This window comes from Chelonoidis abingdonii, chromosome 1 (genome assembly GCF_003597395.2).
Source record: "Chelonoidis abingdonii isolate Lonesome George chromosome 1, CheloAbing_2.0, whole genome shotgun sequence".
NCBI classification, from domain to species: Eukaryota; Metazoa; Chordata; order Testudines; family Testudinidae; genus Chelonoidis; species Chelonoidis abingdonii.
Window position 1 is genome coordinate 178,209,825 of NC_133769.1, and position 13,277 is coordinate 178,223,101.

Here is a 13,277-nt window from a genome sequence, read left to right on the forward strand (position 1 = left end):
CTCCTCTTACATTCTCTTTAGTGCTTGTCCATTGCAAATCAGATCACTGTCTAAAGGCAATGAAACTTAAGAAAAAGCTAGAAATCAAGGAACAGCATTGTGAAACAGCTCGAAACTAGTTCCGCAACAAAATACCATGCGAGAAAAAACTACATTAAAAGATCAGCAGACAAAAATAAAACCACAGATCGCTGAACCGCATGGAACGCCACACACCTCATCAATCGATGTTAACATGCGGCAGCACTACCGTGAATCTCAGCGCATTCCCAAATACACACTAAGAAAACATTGTGCCCCATTTTCTCAAAACACCCATTTCCAGCATTTGCGACCACCCAACTGCCCGCACACCACCATACTACTCATCAGCCCTGACTCATTGCACTAACCCAATCACTCAACCCCATCCATCAGATTTTAATCCGCAAGTGCAGCAGCATGCATACCTCAAGGAGAACTATGTCAAACCTTGTGTTATGTCCTCACCTAACCCCCCGCTTGCCTTTTATTTACTGATTTTAAAAAGATTTTGTCTTTAAACTTTTTTTACAGAAAGTTAACATACCTGTACACAAGGTGAATAGAACTCAAATCATTGCAACCACTGCAAGAACTGCTTGGGCACTCACTAAACTGCAGGAAGGCACCCGACATTACTGTTGTTTCGCACTCAATGCTCCTTTAAGGCATCCCTAATCCTTAACACTGTGCTGCCTCTCTAACCCTCTCTTCTGCTGTGCAATTCACTCCAGGCGTTGAACTTCGGAGCCCATTCGTCGACGTAATACACCCTTCCCTTAAATATTATGGAGATGACACATGCTTATAATCGGGATGCTGCTTTCCACCACGTTGTAGCTTCCATAGAACTTCCATATCCCTTCAAAGTCAAAAGGCACTCCAAGTCATTCTGACACCGGTCACGTCAGTTGAACTGTCCTTCTCAGTCAGCCGGATACGTATGACAAGCGACGTAAGCGTCTCCAACGATCACAATTGCATTCGCGCCCCAGTGTCTTACTCTGGGAAAAAAGTCCCTGCTGCACTCCTGAACATTCACTTCAAAGATGCTCAATCATCACCTTCCAGCCTCTGTGAAATTCAGTGAAACGCACGTGATCCAACGCCTATACCATAATCCGCCTTCTGAAATCACTTCAGCAGATGTGTGCCGAAATAGGAAATGTCAATCTATTCCCCTCCACAGTAGGAAACCCTTTGGCAGAGCATCCACATGTCCTGAATTCCAGAGTCACGTTCGTCTGCATGATTATTAATCCTGCAACTGTCACCAATTCACGGGATTATCTCTTTTCGACGATCCTGCTCGGATTGCACTCAGACATACCCCCTTCTCACGACGGGCACTCCAGTCCGTCCTGCCTCTTTGCTCCTCTTTTCCACTGCTCGTCTCAATTGGCAGGGACGCAGTGACCCCCCGACTTTGTTCTCTTTAAATTTGTCCCGTTTCTCCTTTCGACGTTACTGCGATTAAGCGATTGTTTTGTCCTCTATCGTATTCTATGTTCATAGTTTTCTCTCATTCGTCTTGCTAAATTGAAACCCGACGATTCTTTGACATTTCATCATCAACATCTAAGCAGCGGCTCCTTTCTTTACGAATTCAGCGGCAGATTCACAATTCACAAACGGCTGTAAGGGAAGCATGCACCCACGAGTCAGTCTGAACAGGAAGCGAATGACCCGCAACCCTTCCAGTCCCGTTCAACCCTCCCAGCAGCAAATTGTGACGTACGAGGTGCTCTGTGGGATAGCTGCCCACAATGCACCACTCACAACAGCGCTGCAACTGGTGCAAGTGTGGACACACTGCAGCGCTGGTCGCTGTCAGTGTGGACACACTGCAGCGCTGGCCATACACAGCTGTACGACCACAGCTGTAACTGCCAGCGCTGCAAAACTGTAAGTGTAGACAAAGCCTAAGCAAATGAAGAGACTCGTTTGTGGCATGACTGAACAACTTGGTCTCCCTCAAGGGGTGATCCTCCTTGGTGATTGTCTGGCCTGTTATGAGGGCTTGGAATTGTTCCCTCTGGTCCTCTGGCAGGTGTTCAATAAAAAAAGAAACCTTGCAATAGTTTGCAAAAATTGCATTTTGCCATCAGGTCTTGATAATTGGCTACTCTGAACTGCAAAAAGGCACAGGATTAGCTTTTGCAGCCCAGTGGTCTAGCTGTTTTAGCTCCTTGTCAGATGAAATCAAATGGGATCGATGTCTATTTCATTTCTTGACTGACTCAACCAGCAAGGAATTAGGCGTAAGGTGGGAGAAAAAAAACCCACACAGTCTCTCGGTGGAATACAGTATTTTTTGTCAGCCTGTTTACACGTAACTGGTGTGGTTGCTGAAATTTGCCATACCACACAGGCTGCGGCCAGAGCATCATAGATGGGCAAGTCGAGTTTACTGTGAGGAAACATACGGGGGATGTTAAACGAGGAATGTCAGGATTCCTGTTATCTCCTGTGACAGAATTTGTAAGATCTTATTTATTTAATGTGATCTTGAAAGGCCTTGAAATCACTGGCATAAGATGGCGGGGGTAGACATAAAAGCCTTATAAGGCAAGGAGGATTTGTGGGAAGGTGTTTGTGATATTGCACTCCATATGCCTTATGAAAATATGCTTAAGAATGTGAATATGATGCAACTGGAATATGCTTTATGCAAAAGGTCTCTTGTAAGTTATCATTACAAAGGTTATAATCTACTGAGTGCGTTCATCCTATTTGTTTGCATGTATTATTTCTATGTCTGGAGTTAGGAGAATAAGATATAAACTTGTATTACTGATGAAAACATTAAGTGGAAGCCATTAAGGGTGTTTCAGAATCAATTAACTGTAAATGGCTCTGTTTACGTGCAAACCTTCCTGTGTACATGTGGGCCAGCCCAGGAAGAATGGAGTCTGGGGTCTCACAAGACATGTGACCACGTCACAGGATACTGGAATCCATCTTAAATCTGGTACTTTTCCATGTAGGAGGAGGGGTGGGAACCCAGAGAGACAAAAGATTCCTGCCTCATGCCAGAGCTATAAAAGGGGGTGAAACATGACAAAGGGGGCCAGTCATGAGAAAACTTCTAGTTACAGCCTGAGATGGCTGCTGGAACTAACAAGAACAGTACCTGGGGAAAGGATTGGACCCAGACTAGGAAGGAGTTTAGTCCGTGAAAGAAGCTTATTGGAACATCTCTGAGGATGAAATATTACTTGTAATCACTTTCTTAATGTATTAGGTTAGGCTTGCGTGGTTTTGCTTTATTTTGCTTGGTAACTTACTTTGTTCTGTCTGTTATTACCTGGAACCACTAAAATTCTATTTTTTATAACTTAATAAAATCACTTTTGTTTATTAGTAAACCCAGAGTAAGTGATTAGGACCTGGGGGAGCAAACAGCTCTGTATCCCTCTCTATCAGTATTATAGAAGGTGAATAATTTATGAGTTCACCCTGTATAAACTTTATATAGAGTAAAACAGATTTATTTGGGTTTGGATGCCATTGGGAGCTGGGTGTCTGAGTGCTGAAGTCAGGTAACCTGCAGAGCTGTTTTCACTTAAAGCCTGCAGCCTTGGGGATGTGAACCAGAGCCCGCGTCTGTGTTGCAGCAGGCTAGCGTGTCTGGTTCAACAAGACAGGGTTCTGGAGTCCCAAGCTAGCAAGGAAATCGGGCTCAGAAGTAATTTCAGCACACCAGATGACAGTCCCAAGGGGGTCTCTCTGTGATCGAACCCATCACAGTGTGTTTCTTCTTCCCCTGCTGTCACTAGCTCTTCTACAAATTGTTCCTGTGGAGCAGGGTCCAAGGATGATGGTGGTGGTTTTTGGTGCATCTTCTTGTGAAAAGGAATATTGTAGGAGTTAGTCACCATAAGAGACCAATGAGCTCCAATAAGATCACTGAGATAGGTAATAAGAGAAGGGGCAATACCAGGGTTCTCCTTGCCAGGTCTGCCAGCTGTATGTCCTGCAGGGGGTTTCTTGCTCAGGGTGCATCTCAAGGAAGGGAGGCTTACTGGGGAAAAACTGATTATCAAGGCCCTAAAATAAAAGGGCCCCTCAAAAATGCAATAAATAAAATTACTAGCAAGGCTTTTTAATAATTTACAGGCATGAGACTAGAACTCTTGAGCAAAAAAATCCCCTAGAAACCGACGTTTGAAGATGACAAGAAATGCTGACAGAAGTCATTGTGTTCCCTCATAACTTACCCATTCAAATAAAAAAATAAAGTTTAATGAATAATGTAGAATTGCATGCATGATACACATATGCTGATTTATAATACTGAAATATTAAGATGAAGCATGGTTGAATGGTGAAAATAGGTTGAATAGGCTGAGTTTGGATATGATACTATTTGCGCCAACGTCTTGGCCTAGCTTTTGCCTGCATGAGTGCTTCCTCTCTTTCTAGTATAGAGATTTGTTTAGACAATACTTCTTGCTGATTGGAAAAATGTTTTGTTAGTATGCTGGAGGAAGTTAAATAGTGTAATAGAGTGGTTTTCAACCTGTGGTCCGTAGACTCCTGGAGGTCCGCAGACTATGTCTAAAATTTCCAAAGGGGTCTGCGCCTCCACTTGACATTTTTTAAGGGGTTCACAAATGAAAAAGGTTGAAAAGCACTGGTATAATAAATACACAAAATGCAATGCTAAAAGTCCCTACTACTGGGACAAACAAGAGGAAAGTGATATGAGGACATACTGACATGAAAATAGTGTAAACAGCAAAAGTTGTGTAAAAAGCTTTCACGTGCACATGTATGGATTATGCAAGATACAATGCTTAATGTTGATTGGAGGAAAGCTGATGAATAAATAATATGAAAAAGTATAAAAAACCAAGTGAATAAGGGCCCAAGTCCAGATTACCAGTTCAGAAACTTAAGGAATGAAACTGAAGGACTGGACCGGAGAACAGGGACTGATCATGAAGTGCAGGAGAGCTTCCCAGTACCCCAGAACTTGGTAACTAGGGTCCCTACCTATTCTGTCTTATCTTTTTGTTGTCTGGCATAAATATATGTTGAGAAACTGTCAGAATTATTGTCACTTATAATTTATAAATAAAGATGAAAATTAATTAAGCCTAAATTGGGTGTATTTGGAATGCTGTTACTCACTTCTTACAGGCTGAACCAGAAAAATAGCAGAGCAGTGTATGGTCACCTCAAAATCAAATGAGATGTCACCCCTGTGTCCATCAGAAGGGCAAATGGTGCTGGTATCAGGGATGCCAGAACCTAAATAGAAGTTGAGGGCCCCACTGCCGTTGGGACAGTGGCCCCACTCCCGTTCTTCCTTTCCTCCTGGAGCCCTGTCCTCTGCTGCTCCTCCTCCCCTTGAGGCCCCACCTCCGGCCAAGCCGGAAGCCAGATCTAGGACATGGTAAGAGCTGACCCGGGAGCCCGTACTGCTGTGGAGAGCCCATGACCCTCCATTTGCTGTCACTGGGGAGCTGGGGTGCGCCGCCCAAGGCACAAGGAGAGTCCAGGGCTCCCCACAGCAGCTTGGTTTCTCTGGATGGCCTTTACCATGGTATGGCTCTGGCTAATGGTCTGGCCAGGGGTTGGGGCCTCAGAGGGAGGAGGAGAGAGAGGGGGGGCCTGTGGTGGTGGGGGCTAAAGCCCACCTCAGCCCCACACCGGGAAGAGACTGGGGATCACCTTATCAGCTCTCTTGCTGTGAAGTGCAGCCCCCTGCCACTGCCACTCCACGCCTGCCCATGTTAAAGAATGAGTAGGCATGGCCTTTCCACTTTTAAAAGTAAGGGGTCTGGAGGTATAGGCACCTGTGGCTGGTACCAGGGATCAAGTAGGCACTGCAGACCAGAGAGGATCTGGTAACTGCATCAGTATCAGAAGTAGAATCTTGGTTGGCTCGTGAGACGGTACTGGAGGATATGTCTGTCCCAGCCAGAAACTCTTCTCAGTATGCTCCATGGGTTTGTGTGGAAGCAGTGACCACGTCAGTACTGAGGATCAGTCACCATTATAGATAGCAGGACTGTAGGGTAGGTCAATTCCAGGAGGTAAGTTGGTACTAGCAGAGACTCTCTCTTAGTAAGTCCAAGCAACGATGACTCAGGTTCTTCTAGGATCCAAAGATCGTTGTGGAAAAGGAGCCTGGACGGTACCAGAGACTCCAAGTAAGGACCCTCAGGAGTTAGTACGTTGGGTGACACTCAAAATGGGTACTGAAGTGCTATCTGTGCACTCTTCTCTGCTGGCTCTGGAAGGTAGTACCAATGAAGATTTCAGCTTAACTTTAAAGTCATTGTGTTTCAGAGGTGCTGGGTCCAGTGCCAACTCTGGTGTTTACAACATGGCTTCTCAGTACGTGGTGCGGTTTTCCTAGCCAGTACTACGGTCTTGGTACTAGAGGAGACAGGGGCCTCAGAAGAACCCTTGTTTGGATGCAAGGTCTCCTGAATGCTGGATCAACAGGGTGATTTTTATCTTCTTTGACTCCATTTTGGGGAACAGAATCTCTTGTTTTTTATGATCTGAGCAGTTGAGGGGTCCCCAAGATGTTTGTTTACTCCAGGAGCAGTGATGGTTGCCAGGGCTCTTCGAGTAACTGAATATATATATAACAGGGGGAAAGGCCATCTGACTTAGACCCTGTCGTCCCTCAATTTTTAGGTCTACTTTTAAATCCTGAGCAGATACATTTGGAGGGGATGAGAGTCTCTCCCAGGCAGAGGAGGCAGAAGCATCTGTTTCTGCAGGGAAAAAGACATATGACATATGTGGCAGGGCTTGAAGCTCAGGATCATGGACATAACCTGTTACTCAAGACCACGAATTGAGGCCTAAGAAAAAAAACGAGAATGGAAGGCGCACTCCTCCCAAATACAAACTGTGCAAAATAACAGAAAAATAAATAAAATAAACTACTAACAGAGTAAAAAAAAATAAGCAAGAGAAATAGCAAGCAGCTTGGCAAGCTAACAGATTCTACAACATTCTCTCAAGCTGCAGGCAGTTGAGAAGGACCTACAGTGATGGTGACTCTGGTCCTCCAAATATCCTCATACTGGAGCAGAGGATTATCTAGGGCACAGACAATCTCCAGTAACAAGTGCACGTGTAAATGCATATCCCGGGGAACACCCACAGTGATACTACTTGAAGTAGTAGTTATTCATTTCTCTGTGAACAATTTTCCCCAAAGATGGTGAAGGCATTACTGTATGGGAATTAGCAAAGAGTCACCCACTACTGAGGCAGAGGAAAAAGATACTTTGCAATAAACAAGTTTGATCCACTTCACAGAATGACTGAATCCTCTTACAGACCAATTAAAACAAATATGGAGCACAATATGAACAGTTACACTTCATTACAATAATGTCATTCATGCCAGAAGAGAGGTGACGAGAGAATATTCCAATCTGTTTGTATTACATCACAAGATATTATAACAGTCAAATCATAAGTTTCCATAGTAGGAACACATCTAAACTAGCCAGTGTGGATGTAGGTAATGTCTGTATTTCAAGGATTATCAGCTATCTCAGATGGAATACTTGGCTTGGATTTAAATGCATCAAACATGCAGCTATTTTAAGAAGGAATTAAATTATATAAAACCCCTAAATTAATCTGTTTTGGGCACTTACTTTAAAATGATACAGAACTATCGCAAGTCAAAACCAGTTTATTATATTACCCCCAAAATGGAATGTAATAGGCAATTAGTGTACAATGCAAACTAGATCCTTGTAATTATTTTACAAGAACAAAAGAACAAAAGTAAATCCGATGAGTTTGAAAATAACCTACTATGTCACTGGCATGCAATCTAATTATATGACTATAGGAAACCTTAGTAATAAGATCCTTAATTACTACACAATTATGTAATTAGGTGATAGTTATTAAAAAACTAACTAAATTATGTACATATTTACTCAAAGAATAAGAATAGATCAATCAAGTAAATACTAGTAAATAGAACAGGATGTTTTTTTTTTTTTAAACAAAGGGAAATTTAATACAAAGAGCTGCCTTTGTATTATACTGGAATTGTGATACTAAGCTCAAAAGCCAGGGCTGATCTAGAATCCTTGAGTTATTGTGTCTGCTTTTTCCTCCACAGTACAAATTCAGGACAGTGTCAGTAAGGAGACTTAACCCTTAACTTAAAAATCCTGGTTTCTGCTGCATAATCATTTCACAATGACACAGCAAGGCAGGCCAATTGTCACAACTGTGATGAGCACAAACTAGAAATCCTTGGTCAAGCAAGAGAAGCTATTCTATTCAATACAGGTGCTTATACCATGCTTATCACCATAATATCTGGGTAACTCCTTCACCTCATGAGGGAGAGACTGAAGTATGCCAACAAAACACTCTTCATCTTGCTAAGAATAAGCTGTTCTTGTGCGGTAATGAAGATTCTGGAAGTAACTTGTATTATGAACCCTGATTTTTCAGGCATTTAGAATGTTGTTAGAAAAATAAATCTGACCTTGGACACATGCTTTCAGTTACAGTGGGTTCACTTATTCTGAATTCACAAAAAATTGGATTGGCTGCTCTGAATTCAGACTTCTGATTTTTGTTTGCTCTTTCCTCTAGCAAAACATGCCAATGTGTAACAGCATGCTACCAGACTTCTTGACAGGGACAGAGGATTTTAATTTTTAAGGAAAAAACATTTAATTTTGATATTATCAAGAAGCAACTCCTGAATCCAAGCACAGTGACACTTAGCAACAAGAAAATAGAACATATAATCATACTTTGCACTACTAGTAGCACCTTTCATCCAAACATATTCAATATATTCAAAATTACTTTCTTCAGCCTCACTCTGATGGGTTCTTGTGCTCTGACTCCACACACCTAAATGGATTTCACCACTGGGCTTTAGGTAAGCAGACAAGTGAACCTTTGCTCTGATGAGCCCTATTGGGTGAAAGTTGCTTTCCCTTAATTTTGCTTCTCTACCCTCACTTAAACACTGCTAAATACTTAATGGCAAAAATGGGTTTTGTTTTGTTTTTTAAGGTGGGTTTTTTAGAACTCAGGAGTCCAGGCACCCACTTCCTTGCTCTAACCCCAAAACAGTTCCTTCCTTATCATCAATTGTTTATATATAAACCTGGTGAAAGGAAGATGATTGATAAGCTTGACTTCAGAGTATTCAATGTGAACACTATTCCAGAGTGGTGATCAAACCTCATATGCTTTCTTCAAGTTTATTATTTTTTTATTCAACTTATCTTTTCAAAACTTGTTTCTGAATAATCTTTTAAGATTTCTCCTCTGCCATTTGAGCTCTTATTTGCGGATCCTTGCAAGCCTTAAACCTCAAATACAGAATCACTAATATTTAATAGGAAAATGAGTTCAAATGATAAAACCCTTCAACATATAAAGCAGCTTCATCAGTTTTGACACAATCTTTAAACACTTAGAATGGTGCAGTGTGCTATATGACTTTAGAGGCTGCATTTCTGAGGGCCGCTTTTAAAGTGGTTTGACCTATTCTTTTTAAATCTTCTAGGCTGAACAGTGCACAGTCAATGACAGCCTGAGCTGGTAAATGCATGCATCTGCTGGGAAAATGGTTACCTTTTAAAATCAACAAGGGAGCAAGTAAGATGTGTATGGCCTTTTCTGTTCTTTCCTAGAACCCTCGTACAGAAGGGAAAGACAAAAACTTAATTCTATTTAAGAAGGCTCTGCTTAAGAGGGGGTGCTATTGTCCCCTCCCTCCAGATCTGAAAACTGATTTAACCCTATATTGGGAGGTACAGGATTACTCAATTTTACCTGAGTGAATCCAAGTTTGATCCGTCTTTGTTTGAAAGTCTTGGCAAACTGCTCAAGCTCCTCAAGGTCACTGGGCTCCTCCAAGCTGGGAGTGTCAATTCGCTTTGGTGTTGATTGGCTCTGTGGAAGTGGCTGAATGGGTGTTGCTGCTATTGTGCGTGTTGGGGTTGCTGGCTGTTGAGGGCAGGAGACAGGAAGAGAAAAACAAAAACAAATGAAAAGATATATTTTTGTAGACACAAAATAGTGGAAATAAATCTCACTCGGGAGTCCAGATTCCCACAGGAGACAGGTTAGATATGAATATATCTACCATTTCTAATAAATCCCAAAGCGCTCTCAAATTTACTGACATTGCTCAAATAAAGGCAGTCATAATGCACTGTACTGTATTAGTACACAGTCTTTCAAGAAGGACTCAGTCAAAACCAGCCAAGGAAAAACAAAAGATACACTGTACTGGTTTACCAATGCCTTCTACCTGCTCCAAGAACAGTTCAACATTACTCGTAATATATTTCAATACTTTTGGAGAGTTTGGCATTCATCTCCTTTAATTATTTTAAAATTCAATTTACTGTGGGTGCAGTATCAAGTTGACAGCTCTACAGACTCAAGTCCTCTATTTTACCTCAGAACAATCTCAGCAGAGGCAGCAGCAGCACAAATATCCCTAACATTTCCCCTTGTGAATGTGACACAACCTTGACCTGGAGGGACTACTTTGGGAAGGGGGGTTGGGGAAGGGAGAAGTTTGTTCTCTTGGCACCTCTGCTGAGACTGCTCACAAGAAGAGTATTTATAATGGTGACATTATATGGCAATAATTCCACAAACAATCAAACTCGCAGAAAGGAATTTATTTTAGGTCTCTGATTTTCCTAGTATAACCAGATAGTTTCCTAGGAAACTACTGAAAAGTTTGCTATTCCTGACAATTAGCCTATAAAGATCATTTCCCAATATAAAAGTAGCAATACAGGGTTTCAGTAAGAGCCTAAGATATGTCTGTGTGCTATGGAAACCAAACTCAGGCTAGGTTTCACATAATCAAAATATATTAAGAGAACATTAGGGTTGCACAGTTAAGGTTTTGCACATAATCTGAATGTTAGAATGTCCTGAGCTTTGAGTGCTTCACTCCACCTCCTTGGGTGTGTGCATTGTTAAAATGCAGAGCTGAATCCTCTTCTTTGGCTAAATTCTGTTCAGTGAAACTGAGGGGCTTGGGCAAAGACGGTTTTGTGCCAGTTTATGCCCTTGGCTCAATTCTGACGCTGTTTATGCTCCCAATGCAACACAGAGAAGCCTCAAAATCGCTCTAAATTGCGCTGGTTGGTAATAGCCCCCAAATGACTGTTCCATAGCACCTCAGTGCTACAGACATATCTCCTACAAAGCTAAACCTCCAACTGGCTCATTAAAGTGGCTTTTTACTTTGGTTAGTGCTAGTGATATTCAGCAATGCAGAGCAGGAAGTTTGGGAGGGGGAGGGGGCAGGATTTAGCCCACTATCTTTAATTGCACGATCAAGTATTATTGCTCAAATAATATACAATCTTTTAAAGAACTGTAGATAAATATGTTGCACACTAATTTTTTTTCAGTATTTTAAATGTACTTAAACTATATTGGACTATACAAACATATCTGACTTCAATTTTTATTGAAGTTCTTTTTTTCCCTATGTTACATATTAGAGCAAATCTTTGTTAGCGACACGTGAAGCTCCCCAAGCTGTGAGCTAGAATAGATAATTTCCACTATTCTTCATTGCATACAGAAAATGTAGTAAGCAATACAAGTACAGGTACTATGTACTTTTCATATATGGGACTTTCACAGACTGAACAGATGCAATAGTATGTGCTACACAATACTACTTGCGTTCAAAGAAAAACACTATGTGATAGTTATTCTATTATTTCAGAAATAATATGTGATCATATAATTAAAGACTATTGTAATGCACCAACACAAGCAAGCACAGTTAAAGCTGCAGGCACTTTAACATTACTTTTCCAGAGTTTTGAAAGCTTAACTGTAGAGCTTTAATAGTCTCTTAAAAGAATTTTTAATTTTTTTTTAAAGAAATAGATAATGGAAAAACAGCTAAAAATTAGCTTTACTCTTCTTCTGACTTGCAAAACATTGGCAACAATACAGAACTCTTTGGCTAGAATATAGACCACTTTGCCCTCAGATCTTTGGAAAACTTCCAGGAAGAAACGCTCTCTTGCACACTTTAGGAAGCCCTCAACCCTTTTCCTGTTAAGTTTTAGGAACTCTGAGAACCTTATAAAGAAGTAAAGGAATTGATGCTAATGTTCCCTATGGACATGTTGTCTTAAACTCCACACATCTGCTAAGTAAGCAGCTAAATTAACTGCACATTCCTGAATAGTATAGCCTCTTTTAGTTGTGTGAAGTATACGCAAAAATTAGTCTAACTATATAACATGAAGTCTTCAGTCTTATAATTTAGTCAAAACAAAAAATCCTTTTCACTAGAACAATTAAAGGCACTTTTACTCAGTGAGGGCTATTTCCATGCCAAATATCAATGTATAGCTCTTTAGGTTTTAAATCTATTAAAAACAAGGTTGCAAAAATGTTTAATATAATGGGAAAAGGGTATTGTTCCACCACTCTACTTGTACTCAAAATTGACTCAACCATTTTTGTTCAAACTACTAAAAAACTTTCACCTTTAGAAAAAGGCCAAGCACGGAAAATTTCAGTCTAAAGAGTAAAAGTTTTGGTAAATTATGAGTGAATGAAAACAGGGAAATCTGAAGGGAAACTATTATGCAGCCTTAATATGCAGAAAACTATCACTGCAGCTGGCACTTCTGTTGTATTGTAGTCATCTAGAAAAGTTAGAAGACTAAGTAGCTTAACTTCCATTCTTGCAACAAACATGTATGTGCCCCTCTTGCACATTAGTTTGAGTCCTGCAAAAAACTGCTGAAAAGCTACAGGAGGAAAACTGACCTGTGAGGTGAGGGTGATGCTTGGCTGAGACTGCAGGAGGTTGGCTTGGCTTTGCTGAGGTAGTTGCGTTAAGAGATTCTGCGCTTGCAGGAGACCTGAAAAGAGGTGGTTTGGCAAACAGTTTCAGAAACTTTAGAAGCAGACTGAAATGAAACATTTGTTTAAAGATAAATGAGAGGCTGACATCTCCAATGTCTTTAATTCTCAGTCCACAATTCCCCTGCATTCCTCTAAAGCATAAGGAAATTCAGCATTACTTTAGCTGTGATGCAGACACAATAAGTGCTGACTGGGGCTGCGCTTATATTAAATGTAGGAAGTGTTTCATCTAATGACAGTACTATCAGCTTAATGCCTTGGAGGTGTCACTTGGCCTTCCCTTTCTGGTTTGGTACTTGATGGTTAGTAGACAGCTGAGGGTTGAAGAGCCAAGTAAAAATAAACTGAAGCCATTGATGGTG

General features: G+C 41.2%; 2 protein-coding genes across 5 annotated transcripts in view; both read right to left on the bottom strand.

Moving 5' to 3' along the window:
- Positions 1-13,277, bottom strand: part of RCSD1 (RCSD domain containing 1) — a 368,022-nt gene that overhangs the window by 215,566 nt on the left and 139,179 nt on the right. The gene's annotated exons all lie outside the window — the stretch shown is intronic.
- The window catches only part of POU2F1 (POU class 2 homeobox 1), a 211,536-nt gene that overhangs the window by 39,199 nt on the left and 159,060 nt on the right, over positions 1-13,277 (bottom strand). For all 4 annotated transcript variants that reach the window (XM_075072991.1, XM_075072995.1, XM_032777410.2 and 1 more), the window contains 2 exons: positions 12,817-12,911; positions 9,823-9,996 (listed from right to left, as the gene is read on the bottom strand). In XM_075072991.1, coding sequence (XP_074929092.1) covers positions 9,823-9,996; positions 12,817-12,911 — 269 coding nt within the window. The remainder of the gene's footprint in view (positions 1-9,822; positions 9,997-12,816; positions 12,912-13,277) is intronic.